At 39.9% G+C, this 26,371-nt stretch overlaps 1 protein-coding gene across 1 annotated transcript; it reads left to right on the top strand.

Annotated features, from left to right (window-relative positions):
- The first annotated feature begins 18,875 nt into the window (after window positions 1–18,875).
- LOC129962137 (uncharacterized) lies at window positions 18,876–19,958 on the top strand. Its single transcript, XM_056075876.1, has one exon. It carries the CDS (start codon window positions 18,876–18,878, stop codon window positions 19,956–19,958), a length of 1,083 nt encoding a protein of 360 aa, XP_055931851.1.
- Window positions 19,959–26,371: the final 6,413 nt, after the last annotated feature.

Genomic DNA, 26,371 nt, shown 5'->3' with positions numbered 1-26,371 from the left:
ATAGACGTTAAAAAATACTATATACAAGTATAAAAACCAACGGTTTTTAAAAATTTAAAAATGTTTGGGTGGAATTTTTCACCCACCAGGTCTTGTAAAGTTAATGAAGATGATTTAAAAAAGTATAAACGAGAAGAATTAAAGGATGGGCACTCGATTAAAATATGTTTTATGGTAAAATCTACACGACATGTGGAGCACTTTGGTATAGCCTGGCCAAAAAGGAGATGTTTATGTGTAAAACGAGTATGTCCTATACGGAGGCGAGTCAATTTGACATCAACCTCTCGTATAGGGTGAACAGGCCACGAATCAATTGTCGGTTTAACTGAATGTAATTTGTTATGGATCTGCAGATCCCATGATCGTTGCCAATTATTAAAGAGCGCACTTGTGAAGGACTTTTTGGCATCAGAATAGGCAAGTGAGTGTGTTCGAAAGGTTGATGCAGATTTAGCAGCAAAATCTGCCCTTTCGTTGCCGTAAATACCTACATGCCCCGGAACCCAGCAAAAAATGACTTTAAAACCTCTATTTCGTAGGATTCTTAATGTGAATAAAATCTGGACCGCAACTTGGTGCATCTGAATCTGATAATTAGAAAGTGTTTCCAAAGCACTCATGCTGTCAGTGTAAATGATGAAATTAAGCTGAGTAGAAGAAGAGATTTCTTGAAGAGCACAGTGGATTGCCACTAACTCAGCCGTAAATACAGAGCTACTGTTGTGCAAACGATAGCTCAGTGTATCAGATGGAGTTATAATGGCACAACCAACGTGTCCATCCGATTTCGAGCCATCTGTAAAAACCGGTGTAAAAGAAGAATACTGACAGCGGTGCTGATGAAAAAGCTGTTGGAAAATAACAGGATTAGTTGAAGATTTATCGAATCCCAAAAAAGGGTTCAGAAAAGAAAATTCCGGAGTATCCCAAGGGGGAAAGGAATAAAAATCAAATGACTTAATGGTAACACTATAAAGGTCCGAACTATGTAGGTAACTTTTGACTCTCTCCCAAAAGGGGAGAATATGAGAAGGTCGCGACTCGTAAATCCTTCGAAGAGAAACAGGGAGAACCGTGCGACAAATAGGATGATTTGGGGTAGATTTCGAGCGAAAATAAAGTAATGTAGACAATTTCTGACGCCTCAAATGAAGTGGCAACTGATGGCAAATGACATATAAGCTATCTACTGGAGAGGTTCGAAATGCTCCGGAGCAAATCCGCAGAGCAGTGTGGTGAATGGTGTCCAATCGCCGTAAAACCGTAGGACGTGCGGAGCCGTACACCATGCAGCCGTAATCAATACGGGACAAGATTATTGCTTGGTAAATGCGGAGTAGGGAGGTTCGATCAGCACCCCATGATGTTTTGGAGAGCACTTTCAGTATATTTAATGTTTTCTCACATTTCTTCCGCAAGTGCAAAATATGCGGAAGGAAGGTAAGCTTTCGATCGAATATGACTCCCAAAAACCGAATTTCATCCACCACTGGAATAAGTATGTTTCGAATGTAAATATTTGGATCTGGATGAATTATTCTCTTACGGCAGAAGTGAACACACCTACTCTTCTCAGGAGAGATTGCGTGCCCATTATTATTGCACCAAATTACCACTTTATTGACTGCATTTTGTAACTGTCGCTCTATGAGATTCATATTGCTACCTTGGCACGAGATCTGCAGATCATCAACATAAAGAGTTCCATGAACAGATGGTGGTAAAACAGACAAAATTTGACTCAGATGAACTATAAAAAGTGTGACACTGAGGACACTTCCCTGTGGAACACCCTCAGCTTGTATAAAATTATTTGAGTAATTATTACCAACACGAACACGAAAAGTACGAAGTGATAAAAAGTTTTGTAAAAATATGGGTAAGTTTCCTCTAAAACCAAATTTAAAAAGTGTGGATAGTATACCATAGCGCCATGCACGGTCATACGCTTTCTCGATATCGAAAAATATGGAGACAAGGTGGTTCCTCCTAACAAATGTGTTGCGTATCTGGGTTTCCAATAAAACGAGGTTATCAAAAGTTGATCTACCTTTTCGGAAACCACTTTGCAACGGGGGGATGCATCCTTGTTTCTCCAGTTCATACACAAGGCGAGCATTGACCATGCGCTCAAAGATCTTACAAAGACAATTTGTCAAAGCAATAGGCCTGTAATTCAGAGGGTTCGATGACTCTTTACCAGGTTTTAAGATTGGAATTACAATAGCTTCACGCCATTGTGAAGGAAACTTGTGCTCAATCCAAATTCTGTTAAATAGCATTAAAAGATTTGAAAGAGAAGTTTTACTCAAATGGCGAAGCATATTATATGTGATTCCATCTGGCCCGGGGCTGGTATCATGCGTCTTGGATAATGCTGCTTTCAATTCGTACATCCTAAATTCACAGTTGTATGAGTGAGTGCTTCGATCATTAAAACGCAATGGCAACCGTTCCGCGGGATTCTTAATTGCTAAGAAATCAGGGCTATAAGAATCTATTGCGGAAACTTGTGCGAATGCTTTTCCTAGAATATTAGCTACGTCTAATGGAGCAGAATGTATCTCACTTCCTGTTTTTAATACAGGGATGGACGATTCACTATAAATTCCATTAGCGGCCTTTACTTTCCTCCATAAGTGTTTACTAGATGTAGAGGATGTAATGGATGATACAAATTTTATCCATGACTCCCTCTGAGTACGACGGCGAATGCGACGAGCCAGCGCTTTGGCTCTTTTAAAAGCGACAAAGTTCTCAGTTGTTGGGTACCTTCGAAAGATGTTCCATAATTTTTTCTGTTGTTTGTGACTGTCACGGCAAGCTTCATTCCACCATGGTCTGAAAAATTTTTTGGGGCATGGGGAGCTTTTTGGGATGGTGATATTTGCGGCATTTATTAGTGTATTAACTACAATTTGCGTTGCTTCCGATATGTCTGATATACTGACCATATCCCGAGTGATATGTGCCAATTGCATGAATGCATCCCAGTCTGCTCTCTGGAAAATGTAACGAGGAGGGCATGCGGTTGCATTTCCTCTGTCAGCATATGAGACGATAACTGGGAAATGGTCACTATTGTATAGATCTTTCTCAACGGAAAATGTCATCAATGGCAAAAGTGTAGGAGTACATATGGCCAGATCAAGATTATGGAAGGTACGTGTGGGTTCATGGAAGTAAGTCTTTTCTTCACTATTGAGCAAGCAGAGACAGTTGTCAGCAATAAGTTGCTCAATCTGCCGCCCACGAGAATTTGTACTAACCGAACCCCACAACGTACTATGGCCGTTGAAATCTCCAAGAAGGATAAAGGGTGAAGGAAGCTGATCCACTAAATTGTCAAGTTCTTGTTGAGGTATGATATCATTAGGCGGTAAATAGATACAGCAAACTGTGACCAAAGTTCTTGCATGTACTTGTATAGCCACAGCCTGAAGAGAAGTATGCAAATTGAGAGGCGTACTCGGATATAGATTGGATGTGAAAATACAGACACCGCCAGAACTGCGAGATGTTGTGTCTGCATCTTTCCGAACACAGTTATATCCACGTAATTTAATTGCAATATCGGGTGTCAAGAAAGTTTCTTGGACACCGATAGATATGGGATGAAACTGGTTGATGATGGTCTTGAGATCAAACAGTTTGGAGCGAATGCCGCGACAATTCCAGGAGACGAAGGTACCCATTATCAAAGAGGTTTTGATGAAGAAAGAGGACGTGCATTTGTTGGAGTTGCTAGATCTTCGCAACTCATATCAAGTGAATCTTCATCCTCAGATGGATGGAGCTTAAAATCTGGGTTGGTTAGCGTGTCACCAAAAATGGTGGTTAAATCCTTATGGACTACATTCTGATTTGCTAATCCCAAAGCGACTGAATTCCGTAGATTCGATTTTTTGAATTTTACGGAAAGATCTTTTTGCGAAAGTCCACGTTTTGCGAGTTTCAGCGTCAGTGAGGTCTGAGATTTATTCTTACGGGCTTTTCTATGTGTATCGGGATCTTGTTTAGAAGAATCTGGAACATTTTTGGTTGAACTATCAGAGTCTGATTCAGATGTTTTTTCTGGAGGCTTTGTTGTCGAATTTTGTTTCTTGCAGTTGGTACAAGAGCAGTTTGCGCAAAATGATTTTTTAAGAACGGAAGAATAGCTTATTCCAGGAGTAGGAGTCTGTATTTCAACCCTACGCCTTGCTTCTGGATATGTTAAATCTTCTTTTATTTTAATGGTAATTATTTCTTTCTCTAGTTTCCAGCGCGAACAGGTTCGAGAGTAAGAGGGATGGTCGCCATCACAGTTAATACACTTTTCTTGTGCGGTACACTGTTGGCTATCATGCCCTTTTTCGGCACAACGGGCGCAAGTGACTGTCCCGCGGCAATTAACCTTCGAATGGCCAAATCGCTGGCACTGGAAACACCTTAATGGATTTGGAATGTATTGGCGAACTGGAAGCTTTATGTAACCTGCATATATGGATTCGGGTAACTGGGGACTGTGAAAGGTGAGTATATAATGCTTTGTCGGTAAGAGCTGGCCATCTCGTCGAATTGTAATTTGGCGAACATTAGTCACACCTTGCTTTTTTAATTCTGAACTTATTTCTTCTAAAGGAACGTTATACAATTCTCCGCAAGTTATGACACCTTTGGAGAAATTGAGCGATGTGTGAGGACTTACAGAAACAGGTATGGTGGCTAGAGCTTTCAGTTTGAGGATATTTTGAGCCTGTTTTTTGGTATCGACTTCTACTAGTAAGTCTCCAGAACGCATTTTCCTTATTGAGATTACCTCACCGACGGTAGCTGCGACAGCTTTTTGTACAAGGAATGGTGAAACGGAATTGAAAGTTTCTTGTGATTCTGAAACACGCTTAATGACAAAGAATTTATCATAATATTGAGAAGTGGTGTTTGAAAATTTGATTACTTTACGCCCACTGAAGGGACCACGTTTGGAGGAGCCCATACGATATGATAAGAGATTCGGGTCCGACGGCACCGCCCACCACGGAGCCCAACATGGGAAGGCAATTACTGGCTCTGGTCATTCCCAGCCTCAGCATCCACCCTAGTGCTAATCGGTACCTATACGCTGGGAGTTACCCCCGGGGACAGTGACCACCCTTAACGCCAAGCCCAAGGAGTAACCCCTTCGCTTGATCCCTAGCAGACTAGCCACTCAGGTGACTAGGTACCAGCCGATTGATACACCGGGGACCACAGTGCACCACCCGTCTTTCTAATGGGTCGCCACGCACGGCCAACACGTGGGGTTTTGGCTGTCCATGAGAAGCAAGAAGCAAACAGAGCGGCGACAGCTTCTCATGGAGAGCTCCCTCGCTTGTCGTCGAGGGAATGAAAAACAGCAGAAAGCAGAAGGCGTAGAGGAGAGCGAACTGAAAGGGAGTAAAGATCCCTGGGTACCTCGGGATTGGGACACCCGTACTCACCTATAGTAGGTGAGCCCCTGAGGGGGGAGATGAATTATGACACTGGGATAGAGCCTTCTGTAATTCAAACAATTTAAATTTACAATTATACGGAGCATATTTGTTGCTGTCAAATGAGACAGGATGTTGTTCAAAGAGTTTCTTAATTTCCTGGAAAGTCATAGAATAAGATTGAGAATTGGAAATCTCAGCAAACGTTTCTCCAATGACATTAGCGATATCCTCTGGAGACGAGTAAATGGCATTTCCACGCTTCAGGATGGGAAATGTGAAATCGTTGTAAATACCATTTGCTGCTCTAACTTTTCGCCACAATTGAGAACTCGATGTTGAAGAAGTTATTGAAGAAGCGAATCGTATGTACGACTCTTGTTCACTTCGACGGCGGACTCTACGAGCATGTGCTTTGGCGCTTTTAAAAGCAATAAAATTTTTTGTGGTTGGATATCGACGAAAGATACCCCACATTTTTTGCTGTTTCTTAAGAGCATCATGGCATGCATCGTTCCACCATGGTTTTCGCAATCTGTGCGGATGAGGAGAGCTTTTAGGTATTGATGCATCGGCGGCAGCAATTATTGTATCAGTGACATATTGAACTGCGTCATTTATGTCTGAAGATCTCACCATTTCCTCAGTGATCACCGCGAGTTGTTTGAATGTTTTCCAATCTGCACGCCGGAAAAGGTATTTCCGTGGAAATGTATTCGCACAACCATTGTCAGCATGGGAGACTAGAAGCGGGAAGTGATCGCTGTTATGAAGATCACTTTCAACAACAAAATCCAGCGAGGTCATGAGTGAAGGGGAACAAATAGCCAAGTCCAATGTATGGAATGTGCGTGTTGCCATATGAAAATAAGTTTTTTCATCCCTATTAAGTAGACAGAGACAGTGATCGGAGATAAGTTTCTCGATCTGTCTTCCACGAGAATTAATTTTATTACTACCCCATAACATACTATGACCATTAAAGTCTCCAAACAAGATGAAAGGTGTGGGCAACTGATCAATTAACAAATTTAGATCTTCCTGATTAATAGTTTCATTTGGTGGGAGGTAAATGTTACAAACTGTTATAAGGGTTTTAAAATGGATTTGTATTGCAACGGCCTGTAATGAAGTATGTATTGGAAGAACGGTACTGGGATACAAATTTGAAGTCAATATACAGACACCTCCAGTTGGGACCCCTCAGGGGCTCACCTACTATAGGTGAGTACGGGTGTCCCAATCCCGAGGTACCCAGGGATCTTTCCTTTTCCCAGGGGGTTTACCGGCTTTGGTAAATACGGGTGTCGCGCCCCCGGGTTGCCCTAGCGATCCTTCTCTAATTTTTTTTCTTCTAATCTCTATTTCTATATATGAGTTGAATTGATATTTCCTTTCAATATGTTTTGGTTTTGATTTTGGTTATAAACTAAACCCATGTGTTGGCCGTGCATGGCGACCCGTTAGGGGCAAAATGGAATCCTGGGGTCCCTTGCGTTCCCTTTGGCCCACGCTGCTCCGTAAGTCGGGCGGCAGGAATGAGCCCGTTCTTGTCAATCGGCTGGTGGTGCGTTTTCTTTGGGAACGAGAAACCACTGCTTGAGGGTTAGGCCTGCAGTCTCTGTAGGTCTATATCCCGGTGCTACCCCTGGGGTAAGTACTGAGGCTGGAGAAAACCAGAGCCGGCAACTGCCTTCCCTTGTTGGGCTCCATGGTGGGCGGGGGCGTACCGGGATGAACATCACTTACACATTATGGGTTCCCGCACTAACGGTCCCGACGGAGACATGCGTCCGTCAACCTCTCCTGTAAAGGAGTATCTTGAGAATGTGAAATTTTTTATAATAAAAAGGAAAGATGGATCTTTTGATGCCGTATCAGCAATTTTGATTCACAAAACAATAAAAGGAAATGTTGGCGAAGTAAAATCTTGAAAAAAATGTAAAAACGGCAATCTTCTGGTAGAAGTCTCATCCCAAGAACAGGCCATATCTATCGTGAACTTGAAAAAAATTGGTAACTATGACGTAATTGTTGCTGCCCATGCTAGACTTAACCAATCGAAAGGTGTAATATCAGAATCAGAGCTGCAAAATGATACAGAGGATGATATACTTGATGAACTGAAGAATCAAAATGTTACCGAAGTAAAAAGGATCAAAATAAAAAGAGATGGGAAACTCATTCCAACAAAACATTTCATCCTTACCTTCAATCTACCAACAATACCTAAATCTGTAAAAATAGCATACCTCAATTGTCCTGTCCGGCCCTATATTCCAAATCCTTTGCGCTGCTTCAAATGCCAAAGGTTTGGACATACAATTCAGGCTTGCCGTAGTACTCAAACATGCGCGCGATGCTCCGAGACTGGCCATGATAGTCAAACTTGCTCAAATGTTCCTTCCTGTATAAACTGTAAAAACGACCATCCAGCGTATTCTAAATCTTGCCCTCGTTGGAAACAGGAAAAAGAAATCCAAACAATCAAAACCAAACAAAACCTCTCTTTTAAAGAAGCCCGAAAAATTGTAATGGAGCGAACTCCTAGAATTGGCATCTCCTACTCTACTGCAGTGAAAAGAGTGATGGTTTCAGCATCCACTCAAACACACCATGAAACTCATAAACAAGACCATTTTTCCGTATCCACTGAAACTAAATCTGTAACTGGAAGTCCCAAAAGCACATATACAATAGATAGCAATAACAAACAAAGTCAATCAAGTCCTTTGAAACTAAACAACGAAAGAAGATCATCATCCTCTAACAGTTTAAACAAAATTTCTTCATCACGCATACCAACTGCCAAAGCTGATAAAAAGGAACAGCCAAAGAAACTTCCGAAAACCTCAAAAGAAACGAAAGCTATGAGGAAAGCTAGATTACAATTTCAGAAGAAAAACCTAGATGATAAAATAAAAGATTCAATAAAAAAGCGCACAATATCAAAGCAAGAATTATTAAAACAAACGAAATACGATGGAGACCATGATGAAAGATATGATATTAAGATTCACCCATCTGAAGATGATGCAATGTCGACAAGCGGAGAAGAAAATATAACTTCTTAAGGCAAAAACACGGCAAATAATATTCTTTGTTGGAATTGTCAAAGTTTCCGTTCTCATATGGAAGATTTAAAAAATATTTTAAACAAATACCAGCCCGTTTGCCTTGGTTTACAAGAAACTTTTCTTGCACCAGACCAGTCCACTAAAATCAAATATTATAATATAGTTAGAAAAGATTACACCCAGGGTTCTAGAGCGTCGGGTGGTGTGGCTCTTTTAATTTCCCAAGCCTTCCCGTACAGAGAAATACCTTTAAATACCCGTATTCAAGCAGTGGCAATTCAGCTTCATATAGGTTCCTTACAGACAATTTGTTGCATTTACTTACCTCCGAACGATAACATAGCGCAAAATGAACTTAATAATTTAATAAATCAACTCCCTCAACCTTTTATCCTAATGGGAGACTTTAATGGACACAACCCGATTTGGGGAAGTACAGATCTTAATTTAAAAGGGCAGCAAGTTGAAGCTTTGATGGAAGACCATGATCTCTGTTTATTGAATGATAAAACTTACACATATTTTCATATACCAAGCCGCACGTTCCATACTTTAGATCTAGTTTTATGCTCTCCACCTTTAGCAATTAAGTGGGATTTTGTTGTCACAGAGGACCTTTATAATAGCGATCATTTTCCCATTATTTTATCATATAAAGGTAATGATATCGTTTATCCTGAAAAACCAAGAAAATACATTTTTGATAAAGCAAACTGGGCTCTCTTTTCACAGGAGGCAGTTATTACGCAAGATATGGTGGTTATGGAAAATATAGATGATGCTATCCAAATCATTACAGAAAAGATTTTGGCAGCAGCGGATACGGCAATTCCAAAGTCATCTGGGAGGATACCAAAACTTTGGAGGCCATGGTGGAATGACGACTGCAAAATTGCTGAGAGGAAACAAGCCAAAGCCTGGAACAGGTTTCGACGTTATCCTACTACGAACAATTTTATAGTTTTTAAACAAGCTAAAGCATATGCTAGATTAATCAGACGGAGAAGTCAGAGAAACACGTGGATGGCATTTGTTAATTCTATAAAGGGACGGATTAGCTCCAAGCTATTATGGGATAAAGTCAGAAAGATGTCTGGCCTTTTTAAAAATGAATTTCCTTTGACATTTTTAAATTCAAATGGACAACTTATTACAGACATTAAGGCAATAGCTAATACATTGGGTGAGGCATTCTCCAAAGTGTCTAGTGAAGCAGCTTACCCCCAGGATTTTATATTTTACAAATTAAATGAAGAAAGAATTTATTTAGATTTTAATACAAACTCTGACGAGGAATATAATTCTGACTTCAGTTTTATAGAACTAAAAAGAGCATTGCAAAAATCTCGGGCTACTTCTCCTGGTCCTGATAATATTCATCTCTATATGATCAACAATCTTAATGAACAATCTTTAAAAAACATCCTGCAACTATATAATAGAATCTGGCACAAAAACTGTTTTCCTAATTCGTGGAGAAAAGCAATAGTAATTCCGATCGCTAAACCAGGGAAAGACACCAAAGATCCAAACAACTACCGGCCCATAGCACTTACTTGTTGTTTATGCAAAATTTTGGAGAGAATGGTAAATGCTCGTTTAATATATATTCTAGAAAGAAAGAATTGGTTATCTCCTTTTCAGAGCGGTTTCCGTCGAGGCAGGAGCACTTTGGACAACATTTTACAATTAGAAACATCAATCAGAGAGGCTTTTGTAAGCAAGAAACATTTAATTTCGATAATGTTTGATATGGAAAAGGCTTACGATAGAACTTGGAGATATGGTATATTGCGGGACTTATATAGAATCGGCCTCCGTGGAAATTTGACATTTTTTATCGAGAACTTTTTAAGAAATAGAAACTTTCAAGTTCGATTGGGCAATATTCTGTCGGACAGTTTCCATCAACACGAAGGCGTTCCTCAGGGAAGCGTCCTGAGTGTAATTTTATTTATCATAAAAATCAATAATATTATAAAAAATCTTCCGGCAGGCGTTAAGGGATCATTGTATGTTGACGACTTCCAGATACATTGTTCAAGTGAAGACATGGGTTTAATTAGGGAAAAGCTACAAGAAGCGATTAATAACATTTGTGAATGGGGAAAAATTAATGGCTTTACTATCTCTTCTCAAAAATCTGCTGCAATTCATTTCTGCAGAAGACGAGGATTGCACCCAGATCCGAAACTTAAATTGAATAACCAACTGATTCCCTTTGTTTCTGAAATAAAGTTTTTAGGAATGATTCTGGATTCAAAACTTACCTTTAAACCACACATTGATTATCTTAAAAGGAAATGCACGCTTTCCATGAATATAATGAAAATACTCTCCAACTTATGGTACGGGGCAGAAAGCGGCTGCTTACTCAAGATCTATAGAGCCTTAATACGTTCAAAAATTGATTATGTATAGTATCGAGTGGTCGTAACGTAGATTTCGAGGCAGATCCATAAATAGCACTACCATAATCAGAGTCTCCGACTGTCAATAGGTGCATTTAGAACTTCCCCAGTTATGAGTTTGAATGTTGCTTGCAACGAGCCTCCTTTAGAACATCGACGGAACATGTTAGCACTTAATTTGTTTTTAAGAATAAAAAGTGACGATTCTCATCCATTACATTATAAAGTCATAAATCCCATCTATAGTTCATTATTCGCATTGAGATCATCATTCACTCCCACTTTTGGTTTCAGGATCGGGCAAATTTTCAGAGATCTAGGAATAGAAGACTTCCCAGTCCTAAATAAATCGGACGAAATTCCTCCATGGAAAAATACAATTATAAATTTTATTGATGCTTTTGAAAAATGGCGTAAGCCGACAACATTAAATTTCATTTATCAGTCCATTTTTAACGCTCACAGACAACAATTTTCTAATTATGAAGCTGTTTTTACAGATGGATCCAAAGCTGGTAACAATGTGGGTGCGGCTGTAATGCTAAGGCATGAGATATTATCAGAAAAATTGCACAGTTTTTGCTCCGTTTTCACATCGGAAATTTACGCTATATACAGGGCTCTGATAAAAATAGCAGAAAAGGGTTATAAAAGAAATATTTTATACACAGACTCCAAAAGTGCAATCGAAGCTCTCAAAAATGTTTCTCCTTCAAGTCACCCAATAGTGGTGAAATGTGTAGAATATTATCTTTATTTATCAGAGAAGGGTATACAGATAATATTTTGTTGGATTCCTGGGCACTCAGGAATTCAGGGAAATGAAAGAGTAGATAATGCTGCAAAAAGGTGTACAGCATTAATTGAAAATTTTGTTCCTTTAAATGATGCTTTGCAAGCTATAAAAAATCAGCTTGCGAAAAGATGGCAAAATGTTTGGGACCAGCAAGATAAAAATAAGCTACACGAAGTTCAGCCCTTGGTAAGATCTACAAAAAATAATAATTTAAGCCGAAGGCAATCAATTTTATTAAATCGTCTTAAAATCGGACACACCAGATTAACGCACAAACATCTTCTCAACTCAGGACCAGCGCCTACATGTTCCTCCTGTCATTGTCTTTTAACCATTAAGCATATTTTGGTGCAATGCCCTAGTTTTAATACATTTAGACGAAACCATTTTGGCAAAAATAACATTGAATTAAAAGACTTGCTGGGAGATAATTCCCATCCAAATTTGTTCTTGTTTTTACATGACATTGGAATTGATAAGCTCCTATGAGTTTGTTTTTTAATTTTTTCTTATGTGTGTGTGTGTCTTAGTTGGAACAATGTAAATCAAGATAAGTCATGTGTTTGGCGCAGCATGGCCAAATATGGCTTTTGCGCCACTAAACCAAACCAAACCAAACCTCCAGTTGGGGGTGCACCTGTATCAACATCTTTTCTAGTACTAGAATAACCACGAATTTTTGCTGGATGTGTTGATTTCAAGAGTGTTTCTTGAAGGGCAATTACAGCAGGCTGATAAGAGTTGATTAATATTTTAATATCAGGAATTTTTGAACGGAAACCGCGACAATTCCAAGAAATACCGAGACACTTGAATTTTAAGAATGGTGTTAAGGATTGCTACTGACACCAGCACCTGCATCAGAAATAATAGTAGAATGATCCATTTCAACATCCGACAGATCAGAAGAGGATGTTGTTAATTTTAAAATCTCATTAGAGATTTCCATTTTGGAAGAAACAGGAGGACGTGGGGGATGCTGTAGACACGGAAATTTCGATTTTTTCCGACTTTTCCCTTTTGCATTTTTTTGACCTTTGGCAACTGTAATGTACTATTGCACCCTAGAAAGTGGTTGCTCCGGTGAATTTGAAGCCCTGGCCGATGTGGCTTTATTTGTTACATTTGAAGAGGGAGTCAAGATTTTCACTGGATTGATATCATTAAGGTCATACTGAATACCGATCTCTTTTTTGAGTGAGAACAGAAGAATATGATAGACCTGGCTTTGGTGTCTGTCCGACAACTAATCTACGAGCTTCTGCATAAGATACATTTTGTTTCACTTTTGTCGCCTGTATTTGCTTTTCAATCAACCATTTTGGGCAGGTTCGAGAAAAGGCCGGATGTGCACCTAAGCAGTTACAGCATTTTATGGTTTCTGAAGTGCATGTTTTAGAATCGTGTCCAATTTCAGCACATTTGGCACATCTAACATTACCTCGACAACTTTGTTGAGAATGGCCAAATCTCTGGCATTTGAAGCAGCGCAGAGGGTTTGGAATATATTGACGCACACTACAATGTAAATAACCAGCCCGTATTGCTTTTGGGAGATCAGGAGTTGAAAAAGTGAGAACTACGTGCTGCGTAGGCACCACGACACCGTCTCGCTTGGTGTGGATGCGACGCGCTGCAATAACTTTATAGCAACTTAGTTCTTGTACAAGCTCGTGTTCTGTATTTGCCAAAAGGTCTTTCTCGGAAATTATGCCTCGAGAGTAGTTTAAAGATTTATGTGGTGTGGTTTCAACGGGAAAATCGCCAAGCTTTTTAAGCTTCTTCATAATTGAAATTTGGGTTTTATTGGCAGCTTCAATGAGAAGATCGCCAGAACGAAGTTTTTTAACATCCTTGGTTTCACCAATAACAGAAACAATTAATCTTTGAATAAGTTTGGTTTGGTTGGTTGGTTGGGGTTTTGTGGCGCAAGAGCCATATCTGGCTATACTGCGCCAAGCAAAATGTAAAGTAGGCTTTATCGATAATTAAAAATATCTACAGCACCAGACTATGATAAAAAGTTTCATAAAAAATATATAATATTTAAAAATGTATAAAAGAAAACAAACAATTATTTTGAAAAAGAGTAAAAAGGAAACGAATGATGGAAAGTTGTTAAAAATTTTAAAGTGATAAGGCATAAGTAATTTGTGAAAACATCAAATGCGATTTAAAAAGCCTGTGGCTCTCAGAAAGTTAAAAATATTTGGGTGGTATTTCTCACCCACCAAGTCCTTCAAAATTACTGATGATGTATGAAAATATTGGAGACGATGCGAGTTAAAAGTAGGGCATTCAATCAAGATGTGTTTTACACTAAAATCAACATGGCAGGCCGGGCAATTTGGTGCCCTTTCGCCAAAAATAAGGTGCCTGTGCGTGAAACGTGTATGTCCTATACGGAGGCGAGTCAACTTGACATCCACCCCACGTACAGGGAGGACCGGCCACGAGCCAATGTTACTATTCACTTCATGCAGTTTGTTATGGATCTGCAGATCCCATTTACTTTGCCAGGTAGAATAGATGTAATTAATGAAAGCCCGCATAATATCATTATAAGGAAGTCGTTGGTTCAAACACGACAATGCAGATTTTGCAGCAGAATCAGCCATTTCATTTCCATGAATGCCGACATGACTGGGAACCCAACAAAAAATGATTTGATAATCCTCATTCTGCAAAAGGCGCAAAAGGGATAAAATTCGTATTGCTGTTGGATGCATGCGATTATGATAGTGAGAAAGTGTTTCCAGGGCACTCATGCTATCGGTATAAATTATAAATTTTCGCTGTAGCAAAGATGAGATCTTTTGTAGAGCACAGAATATGGCAAGCAACTCAGCAGTAAATACTGAACAACAATTATGAACCCGATAGCTCACTATATCAGATGGAAGTACTATGCCATAACCGACATGACCATGTGATTTCGAGCCATCCGTGAAAATTGGATCAAATGAGGAATACCGATGGCGATGATAGAAAAATAGCTGTTGGAAGACAACAGGTGCCGTTGAGGATTTATCGAAGCCTTTGAATGGATTCACAAAAGAGAATTTCGGGGCATCCCAAGGTGGAAAAATAAAGGAGTCGACAGTTTTAACACTAACAGTATTGAGGTCCGAGTCACTTATGAGCATTTTGGCTCTCTCACAGAATGGTAGAATGTGAGACGGACGGGCATTATACAATCTACGAAGACCACTCGGTAATGTCATTTGACTTAAGGGGTGTTTCAAAATAGATTTTGTTTTGAAATAATATGAAACAGAAATTTTCTGGCGTCTTAAATAAAGGGGCAACTGGTGACAAATAAAGGCTTTCAATAGGAGAAGTACGGAACGCACCGGAGCAGATCCTTAAAGCAGAATGGTTTACAGTATCCAGCCGACGTAAAACAGATGATCGCGCCGAACCATATACCATACACCCATAGTCAATGCACGAAAGGATGATTGCATCATAAATACGGAGTAGAGAGGTCCGATCGGCACCCCAGGATGTTCTGGAAAGTACTTTCAAAATATTTAACTTTTTCTCACACTTCATTCGCAAATGCAAAATATGCGGAAGGAAGGTGAGCTTCCGATCAAATATCACTCCTAAAAACCGTATTTCGCTCACCACTGGGATAGGTATATTTCGAATATAAATATTCGGATCCGGGTGAATTATTCTCTTCCGGCAGAAGTGAACGCATTTACTCTTCTCAGGTGAGATTGCGTGCCCATTGTTATTGCACCAAGCTACCACCTTATTTACTGCGTTTTGCAATTGTCGTTGAATGAGATTCATGTTACTACCTTGACATGAGATCTGCAGATCGTCAACATAAAGAGTTCCATTAATAGATGGAGGCAAATGATTAAAATTTGGCTGAGATGAACTATAAAAAGTGTAACGCTGAGGACACTTCCTTGCGGAACTCCCTCAGCTTGAATAAAATGATTAGAGTAAAAGTTGCCAATTCGAACACGAAAAGTACGTCTCGATAAAAAGTTTTGTAAAAATATGGGTAAGTTACCTCTAAAACCTAGATTAAAAAGTGTTGAAAGTATGCCGTAGCGCCATGTACGGTCGTATGCCTTCTCAATGTCGAAAAATATAGAAACTAGGTGGTTCCTCCTCACAAAGGCATTGCGTATTTGGGTTTCCAGTAATACGAGGTTGTCAAAGGTAGACCGACCTCTACGGAAACCACTCTGCAACGGGGAGAGGTATCCCTGTTTCTCTAGTTCGAAAATTAGACGAGCATTGACCATGCGCTCGAAGGTCTTACAGAGGCAATTTGTAAGGTTTGGTTTGGTTTGGTTTGTGCTGTTTATTGGCGCAAGAGCCATATTTGGCTATGCTGCGCCAATCCAATGGTAAAACATAAAAGTGAGGTAAAAAGTAGATTTAAATAGCAAATTTAGTTAAAAAAAATGATAGACTAATCAAGGAAGGAATTAATGTCTGGATTCTATTGATCACAGTGATACGACAGATATTGTACATACTAAATACAAGTATAAAATCTTACAGCTTTTAAAAATTTAAAAATATTTGGGTGGGGATTTTCACCCACCAGGTCCTGCAAGTTCAACGAAGTTAAATGAAAAAAGCGAATACGTTGGAAGTTAAAATCAGTACATTCAATTAAAATATGTTTAATAGTAAAATCCACACGGCATGTGGGGCACTTTGGTGCCGCTTCACCGAAAAGAAGATGTGTGTGTGTGAAGCGAGTATGTCCTATACGGGCAATTTGTAAGAGCAATCGGTCTGTAGTTCAGAGGAATTGAGGCTTCCTTGCCAGGTTTTAATATTGGGATCACAATAGCTTCGCGCCATTGTGAAGGGTACTTCTGTTCAATCCATATTCTGTTAAATAGTAATAACAGATTCGAAAGGGAAGTTGCATTCAAATGGCGGAGCATATTATATGTGATCTCATCTGGCCCGGGACTAGTATCATGGACTTGAGACAAGGCCATTTCCAATTCAATCATCCTGAAGTCACAATTATATGGAAGAGTACTTCGGGCATTGAAGCGCAAAGGCGACCTTTCCGCGCGATTCTTAATTGCCAGAAATTCAGGGCTGTAAGAATCCGTTGCGGAAACTTGTGCAAACGCTTGGCCGAGAATGTTAACAACGTCTAATGGGCTTGAATACATCATATTACCGGTTTTTATAACAGGAATAGAAGTTTCATTATAGATCCCATTAGCAGCCTTAACCTTTTTCCATAAAAGTTTACTCGAAGTAGAGGATGTGATGGATGAAACAAATTTAATCCATGATTCTTTCTGACTACGACGCCGAATGCGGCGAGCTAGCGCTTTGGCTCTTTTAAAAGCGATAAAATTCTCAGTCGTCGGGTACTTTCTAAAAAGATTCCAGAGTTTCTTTTGGTTCTTATGACTGTCGCGACAAGCTTCATTCCACCACGGCCCCTCAGGGGCTCACCTACTATAGGTGAGTACGGGTGTCCCAATCCCGAGGTACCCAGGGATCTTTACTCCCTTTCTGTTCGCACTCCTCTACGCCTTCTGCTTTTTGCTGTATTTTTTCTTTCCCTCGACGGCAAGCGAGGGAGCTCTCCATGAGAAGCAGTCGCCGCTCTGTTTGCTTCTTGCTTCTCATGGACAGCCAAAAACCCCACGTGTTGGCCGTGCGTGGCGACCCATTAGAAAGACGGGTGGTGCACTGTGGTCCCCGGTGTATCAATCGGCCGGTATCCTAGGCACATGACTGGGCTGCTCAAGGGGATCAAGCGAAGGGGTCACTCCTTGGGCTTGGCGTTAAGGGTGGTCACTGTCCCCGGGGGTGACTCCTAGCGTATAGGTTCCGGCTAGCATTATGGCAAGTGCCGAGGCTGGAGATGGCCAGAGCCGGTGGCTGCCATCCCTTGTTGGGCTCCGTGGTGGGCGATGCCGTCGGGCCCGAATTTAAATCAATGTCGTATGGGTACTAATGTTTTTCAACACGGAAATGCTTTCTTAAAATTTTTTGTTATCAGTTCTGAAAAGTCTTCTTTAAAATTCGTATCTCCAATTTTGATACATAAATCTGTACTTGGCGTTGTCGGAGAAGTTCAAAATATAAAAAAGTTAAACAATGGAAGCCTACTTATTGAAGTAAAAAACATCCAGCAGTCTCAAAATATTACCAAGTTAAAAAATATAGGGGACATAGAAGTCACTGTTTCTGCCCACCGTTTCCTTAACTATTCCAGAGGTGTCGTATCCGAAAAAGAATTTCAGAGAGATCTTGAAGAGGACCTGTTAGAAAATCTAAAAGATCAAAAAGTAATAGCAGTTCGCAGGATTACAAAAAAAAAAAATAATCAAAATCTTCCTACTAAACATTTAATTCTAACATTCAATACTCCAGTTCTACCGAAATCTGTAAAAATAGCTTATATCAATTGCCCAGTTAACCCCTCAGGGGCTCACCTACTATAGGTGAGTACGGGTGTCCCAATCCCGAGGTACCCAGGGATCTTTACTTCCCTTATGGTTTATTCTCCCCTATGCCTTCTGCTGTTTACTGTCGTTCTTCCTTCCCTCGACGGCAAGCGAGGGAGCTCTCCATGAGAAGCTGTCGCCGCTCTGTTTGCTTCTTGCTTCTCATGGACAGCCAAAACCCCACGTGTTGGCCGTGCGTGGCAACCCACTAGAAAGACGGGTGGTGCACTGTGGTCCCCTGTGCATCAATCGGCTTGTAGCTAGTCACCTTAGTGGCTAGTCTGCTAGGGATCAAGCGAAGGGGTTACTCCTTGGGCTTGGCGTTAAGGGTGGTCACTGTCCCCGGGGGTAACTCCGAGCGTATAGGTACCGATTAGCACTAGGGTGGATGCCGAGGCTGCGAATGACCAGAGCCGGTAATTGCCTTCCCTTGTTGGGCTCCGTGGTGGGCGGTGCCGTCGGGCCCGAATCTCTTTCAATGTCGTATGGGCTCTTCCAAACGTGGTCCCTTCGGTGGGCGTCGTATCGTACCAAATACCTTAAATATTCCAAATCACGATTCCTTTTTTGTTGTCAAGCGTGTTTCCGAGAAAAATGAAAATTTTAATTCTGTGTCGCCATTTCTCGTACAGAGGGCACTCACAGCAACCGTAGGCGAAGTTTCTTCAATCCGAAAAATGCGTTCTGGCGACTTGCTGGTTGAAGTGAATTCAAAAAAGCAAGCCCAGCAAATATTAAAATTGAAAGCTTTAGCTACCATTCCCATTACAGTCAGTTCACACAAGTCATTAAATTATTCTAAAGGCGTTATAACCTGCGGGGAATTGTTTAATGTTCCCCTTGAAGAAATATCTGCAGAACTAAAACATCAAGGTGTCACCAATGTACAACAGATCTCTATACGGCGGGATGGCCAAATCCTCCCCACTAAACATTATATACTCACTTTCCATAGTCCAAGTTTACCAGAATTTATTTATGCAGGCTACATTAGATTACCAGTGAGACATTATATCCCTAACCCGTTGAGATGTTTTCAGTGTCAGCGTTTCGGCCATTCTAAGGCCAACTGCCGCGGGACTCTCACTTGCGCCCGCTGTGCTGAGAAAGGGCACGATGGTCAGCAATGTTCCGCACCTGAGAAGTGCGTAAACTGTGGTGGCAGTCACACTTCATTTTCTAGATCGTGCGAACGCTGGACACTTGAGAAAAAAATAATTACAGTGAAAATAAAAGAAGCCTTATCTTACCCTGAAGCCAGAAAGAAAATTTTATCTCAAACACCGACTCCCGGTTTGAGTTATGCCTCCGCTGTACAGAAATCATTTTGCGTAAACTGTACGTGCCAGAATTGTCTCAAAACTCCTAGCCATTCTAAAACAAATACAAAAACATCGGATTCCGATTCTGAATCAAACACCAACACCACTTTAGAAATTCGTAGACCTGACAAGGCCTTAACAAAATCAAAATCAAAATCTCAAAATTCCCTGAAGTTGAAGCTTTCTAAACGTGGCCTCTCAAAAACAAGTTTGCCTTCTAAGTTAAAATTGTCTAAAGGTCAGAAATCCGTCGCCTTGGGACTTGCGACGCAGGGCATAGTCCAAAAGGACTTGACATCTATTTTTGGTGAAGCACCCAAAAGTTCTGAACTCATCGCGCTTCATCCGTCTGAAGAAGAGGATGAAGAAATGAGTTGCGATGTCTCGCAACACTCAAACACCGTCTCCAATACCTATAAAACCAAAAGAACCTCTTAATGGGTACTTTCCTTTCATGGAACTGTCGCGGCCTTCGCTCCAAATTACTTGATATCAAGACAATTATTAACAAATTTCATCCTGTCTGCATTGGTGTTCAGGAAACCTTTTTGACATCTGACATTCCTGTCAAATTGCGTGGTTTCAACTGTGTGCGGAAAGACGCAGATGATGGTCATCATGGTTCTGGAGGTGTATGTATTTTTACCTCAAATCTTTATCCAAGCACACCTCTCACTTTGCATACTACTCTGCAGGCTGTGGCTGTGCAAGTTCACACACGAGCTTTGGTCACAGTCTGCTGTATTTATCTACCGCCCAATGATGCCATTTCTCAACAGGATCTCGATAATTTAGTGGAGCAACTTCCTTCGCCTTTTATTTTGCTTGGTGATTTCAACGGCCATAGTACATTGTGGGGTGCAGATAGTACAAACTCTCGTGGGCGGCAGATTGAACAGTTTATTATTAATAACTGTCTCTGTCTGCTCAATAATGATGAGAAGACATACTTTCATGCGCCCACACGCAGCTTTCACAGTATTGATTTGGCCATATGTTCTCCTGAGCTCATGCCGTTGCTGACTTTTGCCGTAAGTGAGGACCTTTATAATAGTGACCACTTCCCTGTTATGGTCTCCCATGCTGATAGAGACGGTATGACATCTTGTCCTCGACGTTTTCTATTCCAGCGGGCAGACTGGTATACTTTCAAACTTTTAGCACAAATCACAGAGAACATGATCAATACTTGCGACATCACTGAAGCAGTACAACATGTCGTTGATAGCATAATAAATGCCGCAAATGCCACCATTCCAAAGAGTTCCCCACGTCTGAGAAAATTTCGCAGACCGTGGTGGAATGAAGCTTGCCGCGATAGTTACAAGAACCAAAAGAGACTTTGGAACAAATTTAGGAGGTACCCAACGACGGAGAACTTAGTCGCTTTTAAAAGAGCCAAGGCCCTTGCACGTCGTATACGTCGTCGTAGTCAGAGGGAATCCTGGATTAATTTTGTCTCGTCCATTACATCTTCGACTCCAAGTAAAATGTTGTGGAATAAGGTCAAGGCCGCTAATGGGATTTATCGTGAATCTGCCATTCCTATTTTAAATACAGGAAGTACATCGTATTCATCCCCATTAGACGTTGCCAATATTCTCGGCCAAGCATTTGCACAAGTTTCCGCAATTGGTTCTTATAGTATAGAATTTAAGGCAATTAAGAATCGCGCGGAACAGTTGCCATTGCGTTTTAATGCAAGAAGAAACTTCCCATACAACTCTGAATTTAGGATGTCGGAATTGGAAACAGCCTTGTCTCGAGCCCATAATACAAGCCCGGGACCTGATGGTATCACTTACAACATGCTTCGCCATTTGAGTAAAACTTCCCTTTGCAACCTGTTAAGATTATTTAACAGAATTTGGATTGAGCAGACGTACCCTGCACAATGGCGGGAAGCTATTGTGATCCCCATCTTAAAACCTGGCAAGGATTCAGGAAACCCTCTGAACTACAGACCAATAGCTCTGACAAACTGTCTATGCAAGACTTTTGAGCGGATGATTAATGCACGTCTCGTATATGAATTGGAGAAACAAGGATGCATCTCCCCGTTGCAGAGTGGTTTCCGTCGAGGTCGATCTACTTTTGATAACCTCGTTTTACTGGAAACCCAAATTCGCAACGCATTTGTAAGGAGGAACCACCTTGTCTCCATATTCTTCGATATTGAGAAAGCTTATGACCGTGCATGGCGGTATGGTATACTTTTAACACTTTTCAATCTCGGTTTTAGAGGAAATTTGCCCATTTTTATAAAAAACTTTTTGTCATATCGCACTTTTAGAGTTCGAATGGGGAACTTTTATTCTAACAATTTTATTCAATCTGAGGGTGTTCCTCAGGGAAGTGTCCTCAGTGTCACTCTTTTTATTGTTCATATAAGTCAAATTTTAAATCAATTACCATCAACTGTTCATGGAAGCCTATACGTTGACGATCTCCAGATTTCATGCCAAGGAAGTAATATGCATTTAATTGAAAGACAGCTTCAAAATGCAGTCAACAAACTAGTTACATGGTGTGATGAAAATGGGCACACCATCTCTCCAGAGAAAAGTCGGTGCCTCCATTTTTGCAGAAAACGTAATTTTCACTCGGAACCTAATATTTATATTCGTAGCCATGCTATTCCAGTTGTTGATGAAATACGTTTTTTGGGGGTCGTATTTGATCGCAAACTCACCTTCATTCCGCATGTTTTGTACTTGCGAAGGAAATGCGAGAGAACCTTGAACATCTTAAAAGTTCTCTCCAGAACTTCTTGGGGAGCAGATCGAGCCTCCCTAATCCGTATTTACGAGGCAGTCATTCTTTCCCGTATCGATTACGGATGCATGGTGTATGGATCCGCACGTCCTAGTGTTTTGCGCAGACTGGATACTATCCATCATTCTGCATTAAGAATCTGCTCTGGTGCCTTTCGAACATCCCCCATAGAAAGTTTATACAATATTTGTTATCAACTACCTCTCTACTTAAGGCGTAAAAAAATTGCCGCCTTGTATTACTTCCGAACGCAGTCTCTCTCGAAGCACCCTATATCAGAATTAACACTTCCAGCAAGTCTTAGGAGAATTTATGATGCTCGATCCTCCTGCATTCAACCGTTCAGTATGAGAATGAAAAAGCTTTTGCAGGACTCGGACTTTAATTTAACAATTATGTCTACAAATGTCTTTTGTTTTGCCCCATGGGATATGCCAGAATTTTCCTTTTTAAATCCATTTTCTGGATATGATAAATCCACAACAGCATCTGTGGTTTTTCAACAGATATTTCTCTATCATCGCTGTCAGTATTCATCTTTCATTCCAGTTTTTACAGATGGCTCGAAATCAGATGGACATGTCGGATTTGGCATTGTACTTCCATCTGGTACACTGAGCTATCGTTTACATACCTGTTCTTCTGTTTTTACTGCGGAACTAATGGCAATTTCCTCTGCCCTTCAGGAAATTTCGATGTCTACTTATCGCAGCTTCATTATTTATACTGACAGTATGAGTGCTTTAGAGACGCTCTCCCATCCTGACAATCAAATGCATCCTGTCGCCTTAGAAATTCTAAATACTTTACACCTTCTTCGAAATGAGACATTTAATATTTTATTTTGCTGGGTACCGAGTCACTCGGGCATTTCTGGGAATGAGGCAGCAGACTGTTCTGCAAAAGCTGCTTCTTCATTTCTTTCACAAAATATTCCTTACTGTGATGCGAAGAAGTTTTTTCTTTGTCATCTTTACTCCACTTGGCAGGCAAACTGGAATGAGCAAGTTGACAACAAATTGCATACCATTAAATCTTTCATTGGATTATGGCCTGTACTCCCTGTACGGGGGTTGGATGTTAAATTGACCCGCCTCCGTATAGGACATACACGTCTAACTCATAAACATCTCATTTGTGGAGACAGGAAACCCATGTGTCCTACATGCAGTATAGATTTTACTGTGAAACACATTCTTATTGAATGTCCTGATTTTAAATCACATCGCGAGTTGTTTTTCCAGTCATCGTCTCTAACTATGCAGGACTTGGTGGGTGAAAAATACCACCCAAATATTTTTAACTTTTTAAAAGCTATTCGCTTTTTTACATGTATCTGATAAATCGTCATCTTAGATAAACTTTATCCTTTTTCAATTGCACTCTTTGTTTATTTTGCAACTTTTTATTGGCTTCTTATTTTCATGTATTTGGGCATTTTCTTATATTGATAGTTCCATTGAATTTGTGTTTAAATTTTTAAATTTTGTTGCTGAATAAGATTTTGTGCAATTTCATTCGCTGGAATTCTGAATATTACTTTTGTGCTAATTAGGTTTTAAAACTTTTATATCCATATTTTTATTGAATTGATGAAGCTTTAAAAATAAATTACATTTCAATCTCAAGTTTTATATACTACCATATGCTTGGCGCAGTATGGCCAAATTTGGCTTTTGCGCCAAAAAACCCCAACTACCTACCTACCTACCTACCATTGCCCAGTTAAACCATATATTCCAGAACCACTCCGCTGCTTTAAATGTCAAAAATTCGGTCATTCAATTACAGCTTGCAGGGGAGATAAAGAAATTTGCGCTCGATGCTCCCTCCCAGATCACAATAGTAAAAACTGTACATCCACCACACCAAAATGTTATAACTGTCAAGGCGATCACCCATCTTACTTCCGCTCCTGCCCACGCTACAAACAAGAGAAAGAAATTCAAACCATCAAAATAACAAAAGGTATTTCATTTACAGAAGCACGCAAAATAGTAAGCGAAAGAACACCGAAACCAAATTTTTCATATTCATCAGCATTAAGTTCAGCCGTTCCAACTTCAGAACCACGCAATTCACAAAACCAACCACTAATAAATATTGAAACAAATACTCCTGCAATCCGCACAGCAGAACCTGACACCATAACAATAAAAAAAACTGACTACCTTGCCCTTCTGGAAATAAAAAAATCTTGGGAAGAAACTTCCTCTTCTCTCAAAAAGCCAAAACGGAAAAAAGTCTTAATGAAGGAAAAAATTCTGAAAGAAAAAAAGACACCGAAAGCAAAAGAAACAAATAAAATTGAAGAAAAGGAAGAACATTTTAAAATTCATCCATCTGATGACAGCATAAGTGATATGGATGAGGACAGAGTGGATTCTGATCCCACTAATATTTCATCGCATTATTTTAAATCAAAATTTTTTAAAAAGCCTAAAGGTTGATGTTCTCTCACCTTCATCTTTTCTATTTACTGAAGGCAATCTCTTTTTTTCCCTCGCTCTTTTTTAATCTTTATGTCTACATTCGTCTCTTGGAACTGCCGAGGGTACATGAATAAATCTTCAGAATTGAGAGACATTATAAACAAATACCATCCTGCCTGCATTGCACTCCAGGAAACCTACCTTAAAACTGACAAGCAGAACATACGGCACTACAAAAATTTCAGCAAGCACAATATTCAAAACCGATTTTCTGGGGGCGTAGCAATTCTTGTCGCAACGGATATTCCATCAATGCAAGTAAATCTGAACACTAATTTGCAAGCTGTAGCTGTACGAATTCAGATGAAAAATTTAATAACTGTCTGTAGCCTCTATTTACCACCTAAACAACAAATCAGTCAAACGGACCTAAATAACTTGTTTTGCCAATTACCTCCTCCATTTATTATTTTGGGAGATTTTAATGGTCATAGTGCTTTTTGGGGAAGCTCTGAATCAAATTCGCGTGGTAAGCAAATCGAACAATTTCTTGCAGATCATAATTTATGCATTTTAAATTCTGACGAAAAAACGCATTTTCATTTACCAACAAGAACTTTTCATTCTGTTGATCTCGCTATTTGCTCTCCGTCTTTATTGCCTTTTTTCAGTTTAACTGTTGACAATGACCTTTATAATAGCGACCATTTTCCTTTAATTTTGACCGACAGTAGGCACAATGCAGCTAGTTCTTTCCGACCATCCAAATATGTTTTAAATGCAGCAAACTGGCAAAAATTCACCTCTCTGGCTAATATCAATTCAGAAATAGTTAAATCTTCCACTATTGATGAAGCTCTGAAACATATTGTCAGTATTATAATTGAGGCGGCCGATAACACTATTCCAAAGAAATCTGGAGTTCGTAGGAAGCAAAACAAACCATGGTGGGATGCTAATTGCCAACAAGCATATAAAAAACAAAAAAAGGCGTGGAATATTTTTCGCCGGTATCCCTCTACTGAAAATTTTATCAATTTTAAAAAATCTAGAGCAGAATCCAGGAAAATCCAACGACGTAGTAGAAGAATTTCTTGGCAAAAATTCGTTTCTGGTATCACTTCAACAATATCTAGCCATCATTTGTGGAATAAAGTTAAAAAAGCTTCAGGTGCTTCTCATTCTAATAATGTTTCAATTTTAATTGATAAAGGAAACACCATATCATCCACAAAAGATATTGCAAATTCCATAGCTTCAACATTAGCTCACACGTCCAGCAGTAAAAATTATGCTCCTGCATTTTTGAAATACAAAGAGAAAGCAGAAAAGCAAAAACTAAATTTTAATTCTCAGACTAACCTGCCCTACAACAGCGATTTTACGTTTTTAGAGTTCCAATCATGCCTTGCCATTGTCCACGATTCTTCTCCCGGTCCTGACAACATTAGTTACAGTATGATCAAAAACTTAACAACAGAGTCGAAAAAAAGCTTATTATATCTTTACAACCGTATCTGGCAAGAACAGTATTTTCCTTCTTTTTGGCAACAAGCTATAATAATTCCTTTATTAAAACCAGGCAAAGATCCAACTAACCCATCAAATTATCGACCCATTGCTTTGACCTGTTGTCTTTGCAAA

Source organism: Argiope bruennichi, chromosome 2 (genome assembly GCF_947563725.1).
Source record: "Argiope bruennichi chromosome 2, qqArgBrue1.1, whole genome shotgun sequence".
Lineage (NCBI taxonomy): Eukaryota > Metazoa > Arthropoda > Arachnida > Araneae > Araneidae > Argiope > Argiope bruennichi.
This window is presented reverse-complemented; position numbering and strand designations above follow the sequence as displayed.

What these genes read in the sequence shown, in the direction of transcription:
- LOC129962137 (XM_056075876.1), top strand. Translation starts at nt 18,876, where the DNA reads ATGCGTTCTGGCGACTTGCTGGTTGAAGTGAATTCAAAAAAGCAAGCC.